At 45.0% G+C, this 25,000-nt stretch overlaps 1 protein-coding gene across 2 annotated transcripts in view; it reads right to left on the bottom strand.

The window, feature by feature from the left end:
* The window catches only part of MGMT (O-6-methylguanine-DNA methyltransferase), a 147,687-nt gene that overhangs the window by 18,147 nt on the left and 104,540 nt on the right, over positions 1 to 25,000 (bottom strand). For both annotated transcript variants that reach the window (XM_062001300.1, XM_062001299.1), the window contains exon 4: positions 12,870 to 13,027. In XM_062001300.1, coding sequence (XP_061857284.1) covers positions 12,870 to 13,027 — 158 coding nt within the window. The remainder of the gene's footprint in view (positions 1 to 12,869; positions 13,028 to 25,000) is intronic.

The following is a 25,000-nucleotide window of genomic DNA, read 5'->3' as shown; positions in this document are numbered from 1 at the left end:
ACCAGGATTACAGCACCGACAACAAAGTGCACCTTCCAAATTCCTGGTGGACTTGCTTTGGCAGAGGGGTTGGACTAGATGATCTCTAAAGGTCCCTTCCAACCTCTACCATTCTATGATTCTACGAAACAGGACCAAGTTATCAGGGAGTTTATTCCTGCACCAGGGGAGAAGCAGAGACATTTCAACCCAGGGCATCGCCCCAGCGTTCAGCTGGGAGCTCCTCTTGGGTTCCTCAAAAAAACCTCCCATTTGTGCATCCAAAGAAACACCCTCAGTGTTTCCCCTTTCAGGTACATTAAAACCAAATGGTATTAACTCACAGCTTGCACAGGGTTAGGCCTAGCCATTGATGTCCACATGCCAGGTCAAATAGGTGGCCAATAAAAAGTGACAACTTGGTAAATTTACATGGCAAAGTGTAGCTTTAGGAAGTAGGAAAAGCCACGGAGCATAGAAAATGACTAACTGCTTAATACTGTTGTTTTAAGAGAAAATTCTGGTTTTCTGTGTTTTTAGCTTCCTCTCATGAGTGCTGACACGAGGCGCCAGCCTCAGCCCACATCCACGCAGAGGGACCCTGTCCACAGCCTCCTCCCAGCAGGCCCCAAGACATCAGGAGCTTTCAATGAACCACTGTGCATATGAACACAAGTGGCTTAAAATCAGTCCAGCGTTCAATGACTTGGAGACTCTCACTGCTGCACTGCACGGGACTGCAGCAAGGGCAAAGGCAAGGAGCCAGGGACCAGGACAAACGGCCCACGTCAGCCTCCACTGCCGAGGCACCAACAGAGACCAGAAGCTTGATTCCCCTCACCCCTGCATTCACACACACACAAAACCTAGAACCACCATGAAGGATGTGTGAAACTGAGGGCCCTGAACTTCACACAGATGTCCTACAAGAGCTTTTATCAGTTCAGGGCTTCAGCATGCTCCCGTGATCTACACGGGACTAAATCCACCCATTTTTATATGACCTTGTGTAAAACTGAATCTACAAAGTGGACTTTTCAATATTATCTTACAAGCACAGAACCATCTCCCTTTTTAGGTGACTTGTTCATACACTGCAACCCAATCCCAGACCAATTCTATACCCACCCATGAAATGGGGCAACAGTTGCAGAAAGCGACCGAGTGCCTCTTTCTTTGAAATGGAACTTTCAGAACACCAGTGAATCAATGGACTGTGGCAGCACGGGTATTCTGGCTGTTCTCCAGGCAGGCTGGTGGCACAGGACCTGGGCATGACACAGGCAGAGTGCCTGGGATGCCCCATCATCTCTCCTGCAGTTTCTGCTGCTTCACGCATAATTGCTTTTCCTCTGTAATTCCACTTAGAATTACATCAATGAGGTGTTTTTACTCTTTCAGTTTCCAGCATAGCCCCAAATATCCATTCCCAAATGACTCTGGATCAAGAAATCTGCACCCTCAGTTGCTTTGTGAAGATTGTGTTACCAAAGATAACCTGCCCTAGAAAATTAATATACGAAACATGCAATGCAAATGTGCTCCTCTGTGTGAACAAAGTATCCGGCCCTCACTTGTCTAAAATACCAGCAGCAACTCTTTTAGACTTCTCCAAGTTTCTTTGTAAATGTGCAAGTTAAAAATAATGTTCATTAAATTGCTTAACTGTAACAAAATGTAACTTTTTGCTTACTGCATACAAATTAAGTCAGTATCAAAGTCCCTATTTTCTTTTTAGCTTGTATTAATTTACTATTGAATTATAAATATCCAGCATGTGAAGCCAATACTTTACAAACACTAAATTCACCAATGATGCAGCATCTTTTCAAGGCACATCTGAAAGCAGCAGCAATTAATTCCCACAATCTTCTGGCTTCAGCCTCAAAGTTGGAGTGGGGTGGTTTTTCTTCTTTCTTTTTTTAAGGAGCAGGCATTTAAGCAGTCAGCAGAACAACTGGGAAGACATAAAGAGTGCTTTCATGAAGTCACTTAGCCTCTTGACTGATAAGGGTGCCATCATACACAGTGAGCTGCTAAATGAACTGCAATCTGAATTCCCGAGATCCAGATTATTTAAACAGACATCCTGGAAGCAAGCGGAGAAGTCCTATCAGTGACCCCTGATGGTTTGTCTCAGTCCGAGACAAGAGTTTGCTAAATTAACGGGCAGCCCTGAAGTAATCACCCTGTTTAGAGGAAGCTCGTGAAGAGAGGGGTGTCCTGCCAGGAGAGGAGAGGTCTGCAGAAGCACAGGTGGGAATTCCGGGTTATTTGGGGTGCAAGAGGCAGGTGGGGTTGGGCAAACGAGCACAGCTGCCTGAGCACACCCCTGTCCGGCTCCTCTTAAACTCTGATTCACTTTTCCAAGGCACCTAAAGAATACTGCACGGATTTTAATAAGTTAGTGAGGCTAGTAAGTACACTCTCACCTGATCTAGCAGCCCCCTTGTTTTACATCAACCTGCAGCATCAAGAAGATGCTCCTTACGCTTGACAACCTGCCACGGCAGAGGCCGTTTCCTCATCCCGTGCCCTTCTGCCAAGCCCAGCGGAATCAGCCCAGGCACAAACGTGCTTACACAACACTAAGGGTTCACGTGAAGCTGAAAACAAGGAGGAAATCCACCTTTCAGACCGACAAACGGAGAGGGTACAGGTGCTCTCATGTCTGCAACAAAGAATACGCTTGTGTACTTGCCCACGGAGAAGTTGTGTGCGCATCCTTAACAAGCCCTGCTCCAGGAGACACCACAATCCTCCTCCCTTAAAGGATGGTCGGAGTTAAGGTCAGAGCATCCTCAATCTGAATTTCAGATCTTGGCTATTGCTGGCTTTCCTTTTCCTTTCCTTTTTTGTGCATTAAATATGAATGGTGTTCACCAGAACATTTGGAACATCGGTAATAAAGAAATACACATAATTTTATCGCTTGCCTGGAAACATACAGCTGCAGTCATTGTTCACCCATGTAACGACAGTCACGAGCTCAAGCAAAGTGCTAAAATATAAAAGGCCACGTTCATTCATGTATTGGTCCAAGCTGCAGCACTATAAAGCACATCAAAAGGTGTTAATGGTTTCAATATTTATCTGCTGCAGGGAAGCACTCTAAAAAGAAGACAGAAAAAAAATTTCTGCTAATGGCTGTGTCTCTCCATTAAAATGAAAAGCTTAATGCATCTTATAATCAGAGGACAATTTGCAAATCATTAAGAGAAATGTAAAATTCCATTAAAATACAAATCAAGGGTCCCTCACTGGACTAATAATCTTTTTGATATTATTTTGCATTTCACTATTTCTGTTCCCAATATCCAGGCACCACAAATGATCAGTTCTTGAACATGCTATTTACCACAGCCTACTTCTTTAACGAGAGACTGAGAGAAGTATAATCTGCTATTCAGAGCAGGTACTAATGAAGAATTCCATATATTCTGAAATTTAATTAAAACCCCAAAGATTTCAAATTAGATGCAATTTGAAATGCCTGGGGCAGAAATACATGCTCTTGCGTGGCAAGGGTATCACGCTGAAAGTTGATACCGTAATTGGTCTTGATGTATTTTTGTGTTGCCAGGCTGAAGCACAGAACTCATAACCATATAAAAATTCTCTGTAGATTACCTGCTCATTGAAAATGCCATCACTCAGGTAGTTCTCTACTAAATTACCATGCTACTAAAATGCACAAAGTGATTCGAAGAGAAGAGTGGCACAGCTGGTCGACGCTGCCAATGAGTTATGCATGCGTCGACGCTGCCTTTTTTCTTAGTAAAATATGCTCAGTTGAATATTAAAATATAATTGGCATTCAACCTAAGTAGCTTAAACCATTTTGTTATCTTCTTTTAAACCGATTTGGCTCCTCCACAGTTATTTTCAAGGATGCGATTCACAAACTAATGACACCATCACATTCAGCTAGATTTGTACTGTTTTACATTTGTCATAAATAGGGACAATTTCTACAGCCTTCTAGGGATGTCCTTTAATACTGGCTCCTCTTGAACATCAAAGGCCCAATTCATGGGGAAAAAAAAAGAAAGAAAGAAAGAAAGAAAAAAAGAGTATGCCATTTATGTTGGTTCTTGCATATTTTATTCTGAGAAGAGCGCGGGATGCAAATATCTAGTGGAAAGTGCGTTTTTACAGCTAAGCAAGTCCTATTTTCCCCAGAAAACACCAGTCAGCTCCCACATACACCAGCTCCAACAGGAGATAAGCTGAGACCTCTTGGAAACGGGTCAGGAAGGGGCAGCCCTGGGTCTAGCTGCAGCAAAGGATCTTGATTAGAAAGTGGCTTCCCCTCCGATGAATTTACCTACGTGCCCCTAATGTAAAGGCTCTTGTTCAATGCCACAACATTTTCCTCTCCTGATAAAAATTAAGAACGGCATTTAGAAAGAAGGTGCTGCCCACAGTAACAGTCACACTGAGCACGCGACCTCCAAGACACCCAACAGGTTAAATGCACAGGAGTATCGATGATACCTCCCATCAATAAGGGGACTTAAATAAACTTGGCTGAAAGTTTATTAATAAAATAGGGGAGAGGGGCTGTATTTATAAAATCCTTTCCTTTTACCTTGATTACACAGGATTTTAGTAACTAGGAGTGCAAAGGTTGCATGTGGCTGCATGTGTGGCAAGCAAGCAAACAAATCAAAGGAAAAATGAATTAAATTAAACCTATTCCTCACAGGTCTGCACTGCTAGGAGGTTGCTAAGGTCTGTGGCTTCGGGTGAAGATGTTGACCACGTGACTCCAGACACAAGAAGTCTTTTCCCCACATTGGCATTTGTTTTTCTCCACCTTCAAGTCTTTCCTTTTTATCTAAATCTCATCCAAGCGGCAATGTCAAAAGCTACCAGGTTGGTCAAAATATGTCTGATATCAGGGTCAACTTGCTTTCTGTTATGGAGGGAGAAAGGATCTGATTTTGAAGGTACTGACTTTATAAAGCTTTTAGGCATGCAGCTTTTACAGCTGCACATTACAGCGAGCCTGTCTTGACCTCGGTCCAACTGCAGTTATACGCAACTCCTAACACAGTCAGAGCTTTCTGCTGGGTGAAGTCCTGGAAACCTCATGGCAAAAGGAAGGGAATGGCCACCAGCACACAGGGCTGGGTCCCCTTGCTCACAGCAAGCAAGTGGAGCAGCAAAGGGGGAGCAGATACTGCATCTCCATCTCCTCCTCCACTCCACCACGGCCATCCTGCACGCATGGTCAGTGACTTCACACCAAACAGCACTGAGGCACCAAACACAAACCTCTCCTTTGGAAACAGAAGCCAGGTTTTGGAGCAATTTCAACACCCACACATCTCTGCAGCTATTTCAGAGTCACCATGACTTGCTCCAATATCCCTAAGGTCTCTGAGAGCAAGTAAAAATCCTTGCTCATACGGTGACCTTGTTCAGGTGAACGCTGGCTGTGGATCTTATCCACCCTTACCCAGAGAACCCCCTGTTTCAATAACGCTCCTTTATTCTGGCTGTGGCCTACCCGTGATTCGTGTCAAGAAGATCAACAAGAAAGGATCAAGTGACTGAAAATACAGAGCTCTTGACATTTTAAATAGAGCCTGACCCTTTCAGTACCTTTCCCGTGACAGGACAGACACTCTGGTCACACCTCAGGCCATGGTTATGTCTCCAGCAGCAGTGTCTCCAAACTGCTCTGCTGGCACCTCAGCTGCCAAAGGGGCACTTGCACCCAACACGCCCTGAATTGCCATTAACAGCTTATATTTATCAGGGAATTTATCCTATGAAGGGTGAACTCAAATTAGGAGTACTCCTTAACACACAACCACACGAGCTTCCACTGAAAATGATGGGAATTTCGCTCTGAATCCAACAGGAACCGGGTCAGGAATTTGGAAAGTCCTTCTGTCCAGAATGCATGTGTACCAGCTGCTTCTGTTTAGTTTTGGTTTTAAACACAAATAGTTGGTAGAAAGCAATGGGACGACCGGGTTGGAAAAAGAATTTGAGACATAACCGTAACTGGGCTAATTCAGGGGTTTGTTGGTTTTATTTTTGAGGGTTGGAGAGGGCTGAATTCTGTTTGAAATCTGTAGGAAACTACTGGGTTGCAAAAATCCATTGCAAGTCTAGCAAAACAGTGACTCTCTGCTCATCCAAACTAGCTTCACATGAAACAGTAACAAAAGAAGGTGCCAGTCTCTGGCATTTGAATTTTGTGTTGGCAGACAGAAACATGAAAGCTTGTCATCCCTTTGCACTTGAATCTGCCACGTCCAGATATGTGAAGGACTAACGTTTTCGAGCAGATTATTTCATGTTACTCTAAAATAACGTTTTCTCAAAGCCTAACTAGAAATGTATTTGCATGTCTGATGAAGCTGCAGGGATGGAAAAGGGAGAGTCAGACAAAATTATCAACTGTTTTTCTTTAGTGAATTGAATCTCTACCAAAAAAAAAAAAATTAAGAGAACTTCACAAATTGCAACATAAATAAATGTCAGGAATGACATTTTGCATTTGTCTAGGAAAGGGCAAGCCTTGCTCCCTCCTCAGCAGGCTACCTAACAGCACAACTCAATTCTGCAGGAAGATAAATATAACCTGGTAATGCTGATGGATTTATACTTATACAGATATGTACACACACACACACGGCTAAGACAAATGAAGGAAATCACAGGGACGGGTACTTGATGTAACATCTGATGTTTATAGTCTCAGCTTTATGAGACGAGAGAAAAGGTGACCACAGGACTGACTGAATCCACTGCCCCTGAACAGATAGGTACCTGCAATATGGAAATATGTACTTAGACAAGTTCCAGACAAACCCCAAAACACCTGTCTTGCTCTAGCACTCTGCCTGGCTGCATGTCATCCCAGTCAGCTCCAGCCAGCTAGTGTGCTTTCAGGTACTGTGTACGGATGTATGTCTATTAGATCATGTTGGAAAAATCCTTTAAGAGTAGGTGCAATTTCTTTTATAGGGAAAAAACAAGTTACAAGTCATACACAGGACTGAGGACTACACAGGACTCACACACACATCTCTATAGATAATGTCACTGATACCCACAGGCCATCACTTGAAGAATTACAAGTTAATAAAGACAGTAAAATTGTGAAATCATTCATTTCCATATTTACTGCCTTACTAACACCACACAAACACCATCGTAGGAGTGAGCAGGAAACTTAAGATGTACTTAAAACTCTTGTGGTTGCTTCTACTAATGACCTAAGCTACTTAAAGCTCAATGAAATCTCTCACAGGTCAAATTCATCCTTCCCACTCCTCACCTGCTCCCACTCTTAACTCTCATTTTCTACTCTTCTCCTTGAGATGGCAAATCACCCCAACATCACACTGCATCAAACAAAGCCGTGCAGCGGCCCTGGGACTGAGCAGGACATCTGACATCCCTCAGTGTTCTCCAGCTCCCCCTGCTCTTTCGACTTGTCTTTCCATACCTTCTGCACTTTTGAGTCTCAGACCCTTCCCCTCTGCTTCTGTGGCTCTTAAGAAGTAGTTTACTCATTCTTATGTTTTGAAGAGTGACATTTTTTTCCAGCCATTTCTTTCCTACCAAATGTGAGTAGAGAATTGTTAATCTTATTATCCACAAATTGGCACCTGAAGCTTCAAACTTTCTGCCTTTACTAAGCAGGATTTCAACAAAGTCAATGATGTTGATGTTTTTTTTTGTTCAAACCCACAATGCAAAGCAAGGGGAAATAGATCTGTGTTCATCTGATTACTGTAAATGCTTTTCTTACTTAAATAATCTTTATATATTGAAAAAGTCTTTGGCTAAACTGTATGTGAGAAAAATTTAGCCAGGATATAGTGCACACTGTAATTAGGGTAAGCAGCACAGGCATTAAAAACACTTCTTTTAAGCATAAGCATTCATGGGATGTTGAACTTGCTGTCTCAGAAGCCAATTAACAGCCCCACGGTGTTCAGAGAACTCGTGATTTGAGCATTCCAATCACAAAAAGGAAAAAACAAGATCCTTTGGCCTTTGCTGAGTTACAGCCAGGATGCAGAACATCTACTTTTCTTTCTTAATTTGCTTCAGATTTTTAACAGCTTAGAACGTGCAAAACCAGTAAAACAAAGAAATTCTTCCATGTGCTGCTAGCAGGAAGGGGAAAGAGTAATCAGCATGCAAACAATGGAAGGATTGTCTCCATAGGTGACTTCTAGAGGGAGAGATTCCACTGCACCTCAGAGCCCAGGAAGGACGATGGGAAGGAGGGTGAGACTGACTCCAGAGAGGTGACACCAGGAGGTGAGCAGTTCCTTCAGCCCACAACTGGTATTTTACAGCGTGCTTTGCCATCTGTGGCAGGGACTGCACTGGGTTCACCAGCCTACGCTGCTTTGGTTCGAGTTTCTGAACGAGAAGGCTCCCAGGAAATCACAGGGTAATTATTGATTACAGGCCTGGGTATGGAGAGAAGTCATCTTGAAGGCAGAATGGAGGTACTAACACTTCCTTTGAAGACTCTCTGCTCCCATTATGCATGAGGTATTTCATCAATATCCCTTCTTGGATGAATAACATACAGAATGCAGGGGAAATTTCAGCCACTAACCTGGTTTGTAAAGCTCACCTCTCTGGTCTCTGTCTTTAAGGTTGTTCCTCCTCGAGCTTTTTTTTCAGAGCTCTTCTCTGCCTTTGCCTTGCAAGGCAACCCAGGTAAAGCCCCCTACAGAGCTTATTGGGAGAAATAGGGTGATTGAGCTGGACTGAGCTGAAATGCTATGCCTCAGGTCTACACCTTGGGTGCCGGGTCCCGGCTGAGGCACTCCAGACTCACCCATAGAAAAGCGTGGCTTTGCAAAGCTAAAGGACTTCAGCCGGTGGGGACTGTGGCACGGCATGCAAAGAGCAGAGCCCCAGGGCTGCTGCTCCTCACAGGGCCAAGGAAAAACTCTTGTGTGTCTCCAATTTCCTCTGCTCTTGTTGCTCTAATGAGCCATCTGGTCTGCAAACACACACGGGCTCCTTGCTGCAGCGTCCAGTGCCACAAGGCTCTCTGCAGCCACCACGCTTGCAAAGCACAAACACGGGGAAGTCAGGAAATTCACGACTGCCCAATTTAACATTGCCTCTTCCATTTCACCGACCCACAAATCAAGCACCTCATGCATAAGCTCCAAAACAATAACAGGGTTAATTTTTCTCCTTCATACATAAAGGGGGCTAATGACCAGGATACATTAAGACCAATTAATCACTTCCCATTATAAATGCTCAGTGATTTTTCTGAGGCGTGACACCTTCAAGTCATGCTGCAGAGAGCCCAACTTTTCCTTTGCTCCTCGGTGGAATTTCACATCGAGCACTGGCCATGACACAAATTGTTGAGAACTCCATTTTTTTCCCAATTATGTTTAAAAATACATAGGTTGCACAGTTGAAACTGGACAGCCAGTAAGCCAGCAATGCCTGGAGATGGCAGGAAACCACCTTCAAGCTTCTTTTGCTTGCCTCAAGCTGTGCTACAGCATCAGTGAGAAACGATGAGCTATGAGGAAGAACGGTTAAGCCTGTATTTAGAGTGGCTTTAAACATCTTTTTCCCTCCCCTTTTAGTAGTAAATTAGAAAATTAAAGGCACTTCAGAAAAATTTAAGAGACGGGATGAGCTGCTGAAATAGTGAAGGTCAGGACTGAGTCTGCCTTTGCCTCAGGGATGCACGTGCACCTGGCAGCCAAATTACAGCTTAATGAAATGGCCACTGTCCTGTTGTCACCGTCAGTGCAGGGGCTGCTGGAAGCTGCTCGATGCTCACGGGAGGAGCCTTGCTGCCCTAACAGCCCAGAAGAGCAAAGCATGCAGGAAACGTTCTCCAGGGGTGTCTTTGTCCATCCAAGCAGTGTGTTGGCTGGGCTGTGTGTTTAACACCAGCCCCGATGCCCAGAGCAGCTTTGGGTGCTCCCTGCCATGGAGAGGTGGCTTTCTGCGCTCTTAAGGATACCCTTAACTGTTTGAATTTGCAACTCTCTCTGCTTTTATTATCTCAAAGCTGATTGTCACTACTTTTCTTTCCACAAGGAACTATGTTTTAACAGCTGGCACAAAAGCAGCTGCAGAGAATTGACCATGGACTGAGAAGTGCTTCATCCTGAAAGCACTTTATGCCTTTTTGTTAAATGATGATCCTGTTTAATATGTTTGACGTAAGCAAAACCCTTCTTGCCCTCAAATGGTGCTAGCCCAGAAAAAATAGGTAAGATTTAATACAAGTACTGATTAAGAAAGAAAACATCCAACAGCCAGTCCTGATTACAAAAGCACTTGATGCTGGAACTCAAGTCATGCAACATCAAAGATCCATGCTAGAAGTGGTCTTATTTACAGGCAAGGGGAGAAAAGGAGGGCCAAAGCTTTTGAGGACTCGTTGGAAGAGCTGCTGATGAAGAGAGACGTGTAAGGGAACAGTGATGATAAAAAGCCTTTCTGGCTCTGGATCCTCACGCTCTCGCTTATGTTTATTCTGCATTTTTAAGTGCCTGGAGAAACGAGGAGGCACTTTCAAATGTAAATGTGCAAAAGTAAATAAATATCCAACTCCTAATTTAGCATTACTGCAGTTCTGACTTACAGATAAATTCACATGTACAACATAAACCACTACGATGCACTTTTTTTGGCCTTACCTTTCTACTAATTGACTTTTAAAAGCAGTTCCTCCCAGTTTTTGACACATATTTTCACACTCCTCCCAATATCGGTTTTTAATAAAAGCATTAGTTGGAGAAAGTGAGAGAAGAACAGAAACACTTTCATACCATAGTGATTCGTGCCAATTCACTCTTTGTTAGCACCTCTGTTAGGTTATGTGCCTCCCCCCCAAGAACATTTACATCTGCTCTCAGTCCAAGAAAGAATGGAACCAAACTAAAACCCCAGCAAACCCCAGTCTCCCCAGCACTGGACTGTGAATCAGAAGGTCCCACTCCCTTGGAAGCACTGCTGCCCAGCACACTGCTGATAAGCTTTCCTTCTTCCCCCCCAAAATTCAAGGGATTGCTTTGGCTCAAGAAGCTTCCTAGTAACAAATACACTTGTATGTCCATTTTAACATGATCTTCAGTCTCCTCCAGCACAGGAAGGTTGCTGCCTAGAGAAGGGCCAGTCCCTTACCAACTCTGACCATACACCAAGGCAATCCTGCTCAGGGCTAAACACCAGAACAGCAGCTAAAGCAACATCAGCCTCACTGACACAAAAAAAACCCAAACATTAGCCAAGCTAAAAAGAATTCAGTAGCCCATTTAGGAAAATTAATACAAGTAAAAGCACTATTTTAAATGTTTCATAATCTTCTGGTGGATAATCTGGGAAGCAGAAGTCCCCTGATGCTATTCAGAGATGGAAGGAGCAGCAGCAGTAGTAACTATTTCCCACCCAGTTTTGCCCATTTATGTTCATCCCCATCCTACAGTTTTCTCATTGCTGCTCTTAATTCCATCCCAGCTAATAAAAAGCCAATCTTCCAATGATGACTTAATCACCAAGAAGGTCATACTTCATAAGCATTCTGGTAATTGTGATTCTGTGACAGAATCACAGAATCTTAAGGTTAGAAGGGACCTTGAAAGCTCATCCAGTCCCATCCCCCTGCCAGGGCAGGACCAACTAGAGTAGGTCACACAGAACTCATCCAGGAGGGTTTTGATGTATCACAGCACCAATATTACTTGTTCTCACATATGTTAATCTGACGGTTTCACCAAAACTTCTAAACAAATTGCACTTAAAAAGGTGTTTTTCTAGAAGTTAGAACGAGACAGTGCAGCTTAGTTTAAAAATACCCAGTTATTGGGCTATGACAGATGTCACACTGAGACACTTTTGTAACAAGGAAGGCTAAGTATGGAAGTTCATCATTAAACCAAAGGTGCTCATGAAACACAGGACTCCCACCTGATTGTCTGCAGAACTCTGCACAACAACTGCATTTTGATTTTGTTGTTCTACTCGCAGCTGCCATTAGATAATTAAGAATAAGAAAGTGTAACAGCCACAATAAACCTATTATTGACAGGAATTGGAATGAAATTAGCAATTAGCAGTAGAGACAGCTGAGTTCTTGTGGGTACTACCTGCAAAGCTGCCCCTGCCAAAAGAGCCCTTCCTTTCCACAGGGAAAACTCGACATTGCTTTACACAGATACTGATGAACTTAAAGTACAAACCTGTGCACCCATATTTAAAAGGTGTTTTTCACCTTGAACTACAAAACAAGAAATACATCCCATTTAGGGTTTATATAAAACCCAGTGCTATCTTACGTCATGTAAGGTAGAGGATATTGGAAGGAACCTTGAAAGCTCATCTAGTGCAACCTCCCTGCCAGAGCACGACCACTTCAAGTAGGTCACACAGGAACTTGTCCAGGTGGGTTTGGAATGCCCTTGAGATTCTGTGGTTCTGTGGTACTAGGCCCTCTTTGGTACTATATGATTACAGAATCCAATACAGTTAAAAAACAGATGCATTAAACTCAAGCTTTTCTTGGCTGGGAGATGACGATACTCACTGACAGACCAGAAGGCACTGCAAAAAGCAGGCTTTTCATTCCTTCTGTTTAAATAATGAGACCTATTTCATTTCAAGTGGTCGACTTCTGTTATGAGGGCTACAGGAATCCAGCCAGTACATGGAGAACAGCAAGGAGGAACTTTTCACAGGTCTTGTTTTTACCTAACCACGAGCGGCCAAACTTCTTTGCAACAGCAATTGCTCTTTGTTTAAAATAGCCAAACTTGGCCTCCTTTCTGCAACCTAACACTGCTTCCATCGACAGGGACGTGTGTAAGGCTCAACCCCGCTGCCGCTGGCAACGTGAGCCCGGGGCGGGCGGCACTGACCTCGCAGGAGCAGCGGGTGGTGGAAGGGCGGCAGGGGCAGGCTGTCCGTCATGGCAGGCTCGCTGAAGTAGGCCTGCAGCCAGGCCAGGCCCCGCTCCAGCGGCACCGGCAGCTCCTCCGGGCCTTCACACACCTCACACGTGGCCGAGGGCTCTGCCCTGAGAGAGAGAAAATGTAACGTTACAGAAATTAATAGGCATTACAGCAGCGAAGAAATTAAAACCTCAAAACATTCAGCCTGGAGCCTCACTCTTTCTTCTGCTCCGACGGAGGTGAAAGAGCATCCTCGTGGCCTCCAGGAATGCAGCAACGACACGAGGCTGCTCACCCCTGTATGCAAACTGGGAGAGGACTGGCGAGATGAAAACGCCGTGCGCAGTGGGCAGGAGCAAGAAACACAGCCCCAAGCCCATCCTCGTGCCTCCAGGGTGGATGGAGGTGAGGCTCCTCCTCCATGCCCCCAAGGGCACAGTCCCATCTCCCCAGGGACCGTCCCTGGGGAACGGAGGAAAGGAAATGGCTTTGTGCCAAACCTGAGCCTTCCCCTGCCACATTTCCTTCCAGCGACAGTGGCAGGTTTCTGCTTTCCTCCACTTATTGAATTGGAAGGAAGCAATTGAAAATTCATTTGATTTTCAATGGCAGCTCGTGCTTGCAGGGTTCTGAAGAGCAAAGCAAGCAAACAGAAGCACCTGCAGACAAAAACGCGCTTCTTCCCTTGCTACTCTTGACACCGCTTTCCTCTGGAAGGGCAACGTGTGTACAACAGCAGTGAAAGTGTGAACACTGGATTTGCAAACACACACCTATGCTTCCCAACCCAGATGCTTGCAGCCAGGGCTGCTGCTGTTTTCCAAGGTGAGCCTCTCAGGCCTGCAGAGACACATTTCAGGGCACCGATACCACAGCCCATCAGAAATGCATCTGAGAGAAACGATGAGAAGATTGGGTCAGAGACAACATCAAGGGTGACTGTCAGAACAGCAACCCTGACAGAAATCTTCACATATCCAGAATCCTGAGCACCACTGATGAGCCACCCTGACGCTTTCTGATCATCCCAGCTTTTTTACCCCCAGCTGGAAATACAACCAGGACCCAGAAGAAGAAGTTTCTCAACAGCGTGCTGCTAAAGTTCAACAACATAGTCTTCAGGTGAGGGGTTGGATGTGTCATGACGCAGAAGATAGGAAATAAAATTGTAGAGATACCAAAACACACAGAAAGCTGAAACGATGGAAGAAAGAGAAAAGCAGAGCAATTCTGCCACCCAGGTACGGGGAAAGAGCAAACCAACGCGAATTCCCCGGGATGCCCGAGCGTGCTGCAAGCAGCAAAAATACTTTGTTAGTTCCCTCCTAGCAGAAAGCTGAAGAGAATGAAGTGTGTGATGTACCAGTAATGGCATAAAAGACACCAGGTCTGCTTTTGCCATGAGGCACCTTTGCAAAAAGACCGAATGCCTCCACACGCTTGATCCACAACAGCTCGTGGAGCCGAACACAACGGGACGTCAGTGTAATCAGACACCAGCTCCGGCTCTGCCTCTGGACAGGATAAATGATGTGCAGGAGGGAGCTGGGTCAGGATTACTTCTCAGAAGCAAAGCCCTCACTTGCCTGGTGCATGATCAAACGGCCCTGCCATCTCCCCCAGCCCCAATTCATTTTCTGATTAATTGTTAACCACTGAAGGCCACATAATTACTGATTAGAAAGTGGCAGAGAAGAAGAGGGACACAGAAGAGGACAATTAAAATACTCCAGTTGCAGAAGAATACAAGCTGATGGCTGGGAGCAAAGGCAAAACAAACTGAAGCATCAGCTTTGGATCCAGTTTGCCAGGAATTAAATGCAAGTTTATTTCTCACAAAATTAATGCTTTCTGGGCTTTTTTTGGTGTGTCTGAAGTAGTATTGATTTGCTTTATAAAACTGATGCCTGCTTTATGTTGTTATATAATAATCTCTTTGCTGCGGGGGGAGGGGAAGGGTATGAGAATCTGTGCATAAAGTTTTTGCATGAACACCTACGACATGGACCCCAAAGCTCGCTCTCCACACCACGGGTGATCCGTCATTCTGCACATGTACAGCCCTCAGCAGAATACGGCTCCGTTTTACTGGGGATTGTTACAGCTACGACAGTGTAATAACTACAGAGTATAATAATGCCTCTGAAATCTCAAAGAGAAGTTGGTAGACTTTTCTGCTCCATTTATCCAGAAGAGCACCGAAAGCACTCAAAACTACAGTAACCTTATGTTTTTCACATCAGCTTGTTTCACGTTCTCGGGAGTCTGGAAATGATTTGGGCTGTAACACCATCATAAAAGAGCAAAGCTCTGCCTCCTCGCCGCTCTGGAAGCACAGCCCCAGCTGCTGGGCCGCCTGCTCTGCCACCAACCAGCCTGGCCTGACAGGCACCCTCACCCCCCCGCTCCAGAAAGCACCAAACCACCACTGTTCTCCCCCAGAACAGGTAGGAAGCAGCAGACTGGCACTGTGGAGGCGCAGCGCTGCTGAGGCTGGCACATGGGCTTTGCCTGAAGCCTCCAGGTAACCGTCAGGCCATTAGATCCATGTTTAATATATAGAGTAAAGGTCTGACTGTCCCTAAGAAGATGTGAATTACAGCAGCTGCTTTGCCTGTCTGTGTAGCTGGGAGGCCTACAAGAACCTGCTGTGTGCCCTAACAAGGCTCAGCCATCCCACTGTGTGGATGCATTCCCCCTGCCATCACATACACATTCCTCACTTCCCTGGCAGGACTGTTTGGATATAAGTCTTAATTCTTACTTTTTTTATATAGTTCCTGCTTTTAAGAACAGTGCCTTGTCACTGCTGAACATCTCTAGGTGTGTGCACTCAGACCATTCTCTCATCAGTTCACCACCAGAACTTTCACAACGCCACTTCCACCTCGGTCATTTTGCAAGGCAAAAATGAATTGCTTTCTAAGGGAGCAACAACTTCTTTTCCAGTAGAACTCAAAGTCAGCTTGCCCAATATATATACCAGGAGCTTGGCAGAAAGTAAAAAGAAGGTTTTGTAGTAATTTGCTTGGCTAGAAATAGAAAACAACTATTCCTGGGAACTCGACAGCATTGATAAAGAAAAAACCCCACAACTTCTGCATGGAGTGTCCTCTACTGGCTCTCCTGCCCTCCCTTCCCTCCTCCTCTTTCTCTTTCCAAGGTTGCATAGCAGCACTCCTACAAACTACCCTGTCATTAAAAATCCAACTTAAAAAACACCAGCTGCTTTTTAAAGGATTTTCTCAGGCTTCCAAGCCACACTGTGGTCCAACTAAATCATACACACGTTTCAAAAAGCAAGGCAGAAGTGGTCTCAACACATTCATAAGGAAAGGAGAGCAGATGGGTTACATCATGGGAAACCTCCCCCCTCGTGTGAAAATCCTCTGCTTAACATTAAGACTTCTTGTAAGGTTTCTGAACACCCTACTCCACGTGCACTGATCTTTGAGGACCTCTAATAGAGATGGACAGGAAAAAGGTAGTTGAATACCACTGGAAATGATACTAAAAATACCTAAGGGTCATATTCATTACTGGTTTTACTCATCTTTAGCAAATAATAAGAAAAAGGGGATCCTCGTCTTTTCACATCCATCCCTTGTTGATCCCCGAGGAAGGGAACCTGTCAGTGGTGCAGATGCAGACCACACAATGATGCCCAACTGCCCATTTGTCATGTTTTATCTATGGAAAGCTTAAATCCTAAAGCTGCGATCCAGCAAGACAAAAAGGCTCTGGTAGGAATGTATTAACGGAGGAGAGGAGGACAGAAGTAAAACAGTAGGAAAAAAAATCTGGTATGAAAATTCCCCTCTTTCTTTCCTCAAAATTTCCCCAAAAGAATACAAAAAACTCCCCAAAACAGAAAGAACAAAAAGGGAGGGAGTAGATCATAGAAACCTTCCCAAAAGAGGCAAGGCTGAGACTCCTGGACCCAAGGCTGCACCATGTCAGGGAGACCTAACCTCAGCAGCCATCCCAACACGTAATTGAAGCCCAACCTGAGCAAGTGTTTGGTGACTGCAAAGATCTCCATGTGGCTGTCATGCTAATCCTCTTGTTAAGGGAGAAAGACCAGAGGCCTGTGGCTGCAGCAGGCTCCAGCTGTAACGAATGGGCTCTGACATGACCTGGCAGCCCTGCTCGGCGGCCGGAGCGCCTGATGCGATCTGACAGCAATTTAGACATGGCTCTCCTGAAGACTGCAGACCTACTTAATGTCAAACAAGAGGGGGAATGTGGGTGGACTTCTGAATGGCTTTTAGCCTCATGCCAGGGTTAAAAACAATAGTTAAAAAAAAAAGGAGAGGGGGAGAGGTTTGACATCAGGCTTATGGAGAAGCATCTTACAGAAGCAATGTGCCCATGGGTGCAGGGGAAAACACTTTTGGGAGTATTGCCCAATTACAGTGGAATTCTGTCATCACTGTCAGGGAGAGTTTATGATGTAGCCATAATCCCTCTGTGAGTCACCTGAGAAACAGAACAGTCCTTGGAACATCAGGCAGGAGCAGAGATTCTCTAAGTGACTTGAGACCAGTGACAGAAAATAGGCTCCTTGGGTCATTTTCCCCCAGACATGCCACAGTGCAGCCCAAGGACCTGATGTGTCTTTCCTCCTGCTGTCTGCTCCTTGGGTCATTGCCTCTCGGACAGGCTCTACACCAAGCAAAGCTACCACCGGTCTGGGATGTGTCCTGGCAGTGAGCATCCATGATTAAACTATTCCCTAGGTGTTGGTCAGCTGCAGCGCTCCGGGTGCATCGACCATCCCCACGGCTCCGGGTCATTAGTGGAGTTAATTGTGAAGAGCTTCGAAATCAGAATAAATGTTTGTGCTTGCAGGAGAATTCACTGCTGATCTGAACAGGAACCCTTGCCATGAAACGGGTATGAGGAGCAAATGTAATTGGAAAGGTTCTGCACTTTTTTTTGTTTGCTTTAAATGGCATTTTGTTATTTTATCAGCGAATGACTGAAGGCAACTCCCCACACGTCGCTCATGCAGGTGAAGTCAGGCTTGCATAAAAAGCTGCACTGTCTGCAGAGCAAAGGTTGACTGTCTCTTCCTTATACCTACAGATGTCTGTGCTTGTCTTACCAAATCATGTTTTGTCTTAGAGCAATAGCTGGCCTGTTGTCTTTCCAGTGGAAGGATCAGTAACGATTAGAACACAGAAATTAACATTAAAACGAGACTCAGTCATGCAGCATTATCCTGTGTGTAAGGAACGTGGACTTAGCTGGCCTTGCTGCTGAAGCCTTCGTCGTGAAATTAAATAAAAACGTATTTTATCAACACCTAAGTGTCATTTAAACAGGCTTCCTTTGACAGATGGAGGCTAAAACCACCCCAAAACTGCAGATGAATTATCTGGTCTCTAATGATTCCAAAACGATTACAGGATGCAGAGCAATCTCGTTAAATTTTATTCAAAAGCTTACTACACTTGTGTTTTCTCTTATTTTTCTATCAATGAAACCCATGAGGTTTAAGAACAATTCATTATGTATGAGACCCAACTTACAGTGTCTGACTGTTGATTAATAGGAAAGTTTGCTGTATGTACATTTGCAGCATTAGATGCACACAATATGCTAACTTATTCTTTCACCGAAGCTAATTATTTACAAAAATGACTACTTGAGACTACAATTTATTAAATGCATGCATCCAGTCTCAATTTGGCCCCAAAAGGCAATCTGGAATGAAGATCTTTTACTTGATGTGACAAGTTCTAGAAACAGTGTTATTAATATTGTAAATGTGGCAAATAAAGAGTTCAAATAGCCGTATGTCTGCGCTGCATTTTCCCCCCATAACTCAATCAATGAACAAAGCAGTTTTTTAGGTTTAAAATTCATGGAGAAGCACATCCTTACATAGTTTAATTTAGCTCCTTATAAATGAAGTGTCTGTATGATAGCAGTAAGAGATTAAAAAAAGGATGAGAGCTGCAATAAACAGAAATAACACCCCAATTTGTTGTTGAACGACCCCACTGCAGTTCCTTTTAAGACCTATTAAGAAGAAATTGAGGCATTTACGGAAGAGTACGAGACCTCAGAACTGAGTAAAGCTTACTCCTTGTCATCCAACCTTTGCAGTATTTTCTCCATCCTGCTTTTCTCTGTTATTGAGGTTGTAAATCCTTATGGGTCAGACCGGTCAGAAAATCTGCATTAAAATCTTACCTTTCTTTCACCCTGACAAAGCAGCTTATGCAGAAAAATTTGTGTATCAAATGCAAACTCCAAAGGAATGGAGGCACGCCTTGAGTGAAATGCATAGGTATCCAAACGGCCTGGGCATTTACTAACTCACTCCTGCAACTAACGATGTTAAATTCGGGTAGCAAGTGGAGGTTGGCTAAGAAAGAAGCACAGGCAGCCCACTGGTGCTGCCAGCCACGGTGCCTGCAGAGCCACCGCCTGCCTATCCTGAGCTGCTCCTATGGACCAGCAAACACTTTAGAGAAGGGAGTGAGACTCCTGTCTTCACATGCCAAGATAAGGAAAATCAATGTCAATGCCCAAAAGACCCAAGTGATAGCACTGAAGGTCATTAAATGCTACTCGCTGCCCTGTACCATTACAGTTTTGATTGGAATCCTATACAGAGAGACACAGATTTCACGCAAGATCTCGCCCCGGGATACGGTTCTGTGAGACCAGGAGGAAGCCCAGCAATCAGCGAGCCCTGCACCTCCCTGGGAACATGGGGAACACTGCTCAAGGAAAACAATGCCATCCGTGGGTGCTCTGGGCTTGTTTTTCCTGAACACAGTTATTGTATTTTCAGACAAGAGTATCTCATTATGGACAAAGGTCTATGTTAAAACACGGGGGAGGTGCAAGGACAACCTTGGTTTTGGTTCTTCTGCTGTGTGTCTCAGTGCCCCAGGCCATGCTTCACTGTCCACTCCATGCCAACCTCCTACCCTCTCCTTACTTTGTCCAGTTTCAACGTTTCTCAACCCTGGCCATCCTCCTGAATTCACCTTGTTTGGACCATCTCAGTACTACTCATTGCAGCACTTAACTCCTTACAGTGGATTTCAAGGTCCACCTCTGTGCTGGTCACCCCCTTGAAGAACTGCTTTCTTCCCATTTCCCAGCCATATGTTTTCCAGCCTAATTCTTCTCTCCAGATTTGATTCTTCATGTTTATCACAGAATCATAGAATAGCAGGGGTTGGAAGGGACCTTTAGAGCTCACCTAGTCCAACCCCCCTGCAGAAGCAGGTCCTTTATACCTCAGCAGAAGTAATTCAGGCACGTCAAGAAAACTGTAGAGAGTTCTGCTGCTCCTCAGCACCGAGAGGTTATATTGCCTTTCTAATGAGCCCCAGAACCAGCCCAAGGTACCTTCTTCCCCAGAGAGACCCATTCCACCTCTATGAGTGAAACTTTTCAAAGGCCTAAAGATGGGACATACATTGAGAACAAAATGATTCCTATGTATCAGAGTAACCTCTTCATAAATATCCCTGTTTCACTTCAGCGGCTCTGTCAGCAGAATGACTGGAAGATTTGCCTAAAATAAGGGAAAACCCCAATTTCAGTGTATTTCCTTGTTGGAAAGGACCACCCTCTCCTAGACTGAGAATGGGGAAAATCAAGTACATGCTCAAAAGACCCTTGGCCAGCAACAATTAAGCAGATGCTTCCCATTAAATGCTTTAAAGCAGAAATCCAGCCAAGTTACAAGCAGCAGCACACCCTCGCCCAAGACGTTAGGCAACATTAAGCATAGGTGATATCATCAGTTCTATCTATAATTAGGTTAAAAGAAAGTCAGTTAATTTTAGCACTTACAAGAAACTGTTACAAAACATTTTTTTTCTTATATAAAAGAATTTTCCCATCAGACTCCCGAGGTCGGTTTTATCACAGGCAATTAACTGTGTTAGGGCTGGCTGCAGGGGACCCTTAAACCGCACACCAGGCTCCCTGCGCTTCTCCGCTTAGCTCCTCGCTTTTAGGGTGTTCACCACAGCTCTCCCCACTGCTCCCCAGCTCTGTGCAAGCGCCGCATCACCTCAAACCCAAACCCCGCCACCTCGACTCGCGAGCTTGCCTCATAGTCATAACCCAGTTGCTAACTGGTATCTGAAGTAGAATTTGCATTTTTTCTCCATCTCTGAGATAGAAATAATCCCAATTATGCATGGATTTAAAAAAAAACCACCCTCCAAACCTCAGGCAGTTAAAATACACATTACAGCCCTTACACTGCAAGACCCGGGTCTCTGATCTCCGCTGCTGCACAGGGAAATTGAAGGAGGAAAACTTAAGGCTGAATTATTGGAAGTGGGCTCTGACTTTGGATGTCCACCTTGACGTGCGTTAGTGCATGAATTCCAGATGAAAGTCAGCACCAAGAATTATAATCAACAGCACCTGCAGATACTCCAGCCTATTAAAATGAATTAAGATACAGATAAATCAGGAACCTCTTAAGAATTCAACTCATCAGGACATTTTTCAAAGGAGCTTCCCAGGCTGGGTGCAATGCAGCCTGTGCCTTCCGAGCACGTCCCATCAGGACCAACCTCCTCTGAGCCTGACACGCAGGATCTCCCAGCAGGGCAGAGCCCAGCCTCTGACCTGATGTGCACACTCCTGCCACAACCAGAGATGTGCTGCCCATCTGCTGCTTCAAAAAACCAGGAAAACATTTTCCTCATGTGAACAAGGTCCCTCTGATGCGCTGCACAGTGAAAGGGCTGTATGAGAGAAACGATGGCTGGAAAGGCACCAGACAAAGCTCCCGAGGCCAGTTTGACCTTCTCCAAGTTACTGTGGAGCTTCCAACACCAGTGCAAAGAAATGATATTAATTCATTTTTTTAATACCAGATGAGAGCACTCAGAAACCACAGAAAACACTGGCATCAGAGGAGACCATCGTGAAGGTGTCAGGGTCTGTGTTCCTGCCAGGCGTGCATCACCTGAGATCTCACTTCAACCCAGGCTGAGAACAGGAGGCTCAGAAAAAACTGCTAATCCATGCCAACTAAAGCTGCATAGTTAATACATATCCTCTCTTCAAAGCCTTTCTACAGGACTTTGCAACTCAAATGCTGTGTCCAGTTCCGGGCCCATCTCCACAAGGACATGAGGTGCTGGAGAGGATCCAGAGGCAGGTACCAAGCTAGGAACGGATTTTGAGCATGCCTCAGATAAGGAAGGGCTGAGGGATCTGGGGCTGTTCAGCCTGGAGAAAAGAAGGCTCAGGGGAGACCTTCTCACTCTCTACAGCTACCTAAAAGGAAGCTGTAGCAAGGCAGGGGTCGGTCTGTTCTCCTCGGTAACAAGCAACAGAACAAGAGGAAACGGCCTCAAGTTGCACCAGGGCAGGTTCAAGCTGGATGTGAGGAGGAATTGCTTTGGTGCCAGGGCTGTCAGGCATTGGAAGGGGCTGCCCAGGGAGCTGCTGGAGTCACCGTCCCTGGAGGGGTTTCAGAGCTGGGTGGGTGTTGCACTGAGGGCAATGGGCTGGTGGGTGATGGGGCTGGGACAAAGGTTGCACTCCTTGAGCTTGATTCTATGACTTTGAGATTGTCTCTCACACATATTAGCAGGATCTTTTCCTAAAATGGCGTTACTCAGTGAAGAACTGGCTTTACTTCTTACCAATTTGGCCTCAAAACCAAAGACACAAGCTTACAATAGCAGGAAGAACAGAAAATACAGAGTGTTTTCTCATTTAAGCAACATTTATCAGCACTTCTTGTTTACTGTTTGCAACATACTGCAGGGCAAGTGATCACCTTTGTGTAATTACACCCCACAGCACCTACAGAACGGTCACTTTTGCAGGTGCACACAGGCAGGACAGAGACTCGGGGCTGTGTTAGAGATGGCTCTGCCTGAGGAGGCTCTCTCAGGTGACCAAGCAGAACCCAGTCATGGGACCCGAAAACCAGTGGGGCACATCAAATCCAGTAAAAGCACTGCTTTCAAAAAATGCAGTTAAAATTAACTGAAACAAGAGTCTATGAGCTGCTGCCTTAAAAGAACTTGTTAAAGACTGAATATAGGAATGGTAATTTAAACAAATCCCCCTTCAAGAACCACCCTGGCCTCAGCATGTCCCTTGCTTCTCCCACGAACCCCTGGATCCTCTGCCAGGAGCTTCAGGATTTCCGTGTGCAGAGATATGCTGCCCTGGGTCCTGATGGGACCATACAATTGCATCTGATGCCCCCCATGACGACAACATGGGATCTGGTGGAAGCTGTGAACTGCAGCCCTGGCACTGGCACATTCTGATGCTAAAAGCCCACCAGAGCCCTGTGGCAGGAGAGATGGAAAGGCTCACAGACCATCCTTCAGCCTAAGATGAGACAGACAAAACTACTTTGCATAGCTCTGTTTCCAGTCGCACAGAAGTATTTTCCAAGTGTGCTTTTGCTCTCTTTTGAAGTGCTGAGTGGTGCCTGGAGACTCCTGTCCTCTGAGCTTTAGGTGCATCTGCATTACAACCCCATTAGCTTGTGTACTACACTCATTAATAAATAAGCTTCCCACTTAAGTGCCTTTCTTGTAAATTGGTTTGTTCTGTTCCATATAAATAATATAAATTTCTCTTATCAAGTATGGTGGATTTTTTCCTCTACCTATGTACAGACACTACAGTAATTTAACCTAAGAAGCAGGTCATGTCACACGCCTCCTCAATACCCCTTGTCAGCAGTCGGTATCTGCTACGGCAGCTACGGCGTGTTACATAGTTAGCATAGCACAGAATAATGTCTTTAATAACTGGCATAAGTATATTGACCATATGTCAAAAGTAAAAGAAAAAAATCCCTACTAAATGGATAGTTATTGTAATTGTATTTTAAAACACTGAGGTCATACTTAATTTTGAATCGAAGCTCTTAAAATGTGCTCTCTGGCAAGGTCCAAATAATAAAAACCTTAACAACAGGGGAAAAAAACGCACCTTATTATCACAAATCTCTTCTCCAGATCACTAATACTGCAATAAACAAACTTTGCTTTAATCAGAAATACCATCACTGGCTTTGAAAACTCCAGCTTGAAGCTAAAGGACAACACACAAATGCAGGTCTCTGCTGCCTCTCCCTGCAGCCTCCTGGAGCTCCCCTGCATAGCACAGACCCCCCTGGGAACAGGGACAAGGCTGAGTGTGCCACCACACCACTCTGCTGCTGGCCAGCTCTCGCAGGGCTGCAGTGCCTGCTTCTGGAGACAGCCAGGCAGAAAAACACTTTCAGTTGCCACTGGACCACTTTTAAAAAGAGTCAGGCAAACACCTATAAGCTGATAAAACACACAATAGACAAGAAAAACCCTTTTTGAAACCTTCAAAAAAGACAGACCTAACCAGCTGAATGCTAAAGCTCCGTTTATTTAAATAACTCCACGGGAAGAAGCAAAGATAAGCTTACCAATTTTTTCCTAACAAGATTTAAAGCTGGTTTTCTCCAACACATGATTTTGTGCTCTGACCTCCAATTTCCAGGTCTGTGCTGCTGCACCGGTCTTCAGCCCACACCAGCCCTGTCAAGTGCAACCTGAACATCCTTTCAGAAGCAACTGACATTTTCCATCAGTGAAAATCCTGACACCAAGCGCACCCAAGTGAGGACACCCCTAAATGTGAAGCACGTCGAGCACGGACACTCATCACCGTGCATCACACACTGCTCACACACACGTTTACCGTCAGGTAGCACTGAGCATCTCAGGCTTGTGCCACGCTTACAGCATCGCCTCCTCTCCTGCTGCTGCTCCTGGAGCGAGGCTGGTGGGGATGGACAAGCTTGGAGAAGGCATGGTGAGGTCTCCAACTTGGGAAGCTCTCTTCCCCCAGCGACAGCTCCCTTATTGCTCACAGCACGTTGGCACCCCCTGACTGTGGAATACACGTGACATTGATGTCTCCCATTGGAGTTACAAAATCAAACATCAGCCTAACATTTTAACCCCAAACGTGGTGTCCTGCATTGCCTACATATTTCAATCCACCTCTCTTTACTGGAGAAGGAGCAAAGCCCCTTCAGCAAAGCAGCCCTGACTGCCTGTACAGAAGAGTTCATGGCCCTGGACTGTCGATGT

Source organism: Colius striatus, chromosome 8, assembly GCF_028858725.1.
Source record: "Colius striatus isolate bColStr4 chromosome 8, bColStr4.1.hap1, whole genome shotgun sequence".
Lineage (NCBI taxonomy): Eukaryota > Metazoa > Chordata > Aves > Coliiformes > Coliidae > Colius > Colius striatus.
The sequence above is the reverse complement of the archived record's forward strand: the minus strand, read 5'-3'. Positions and strand labels throughout refer to the sequence as shown.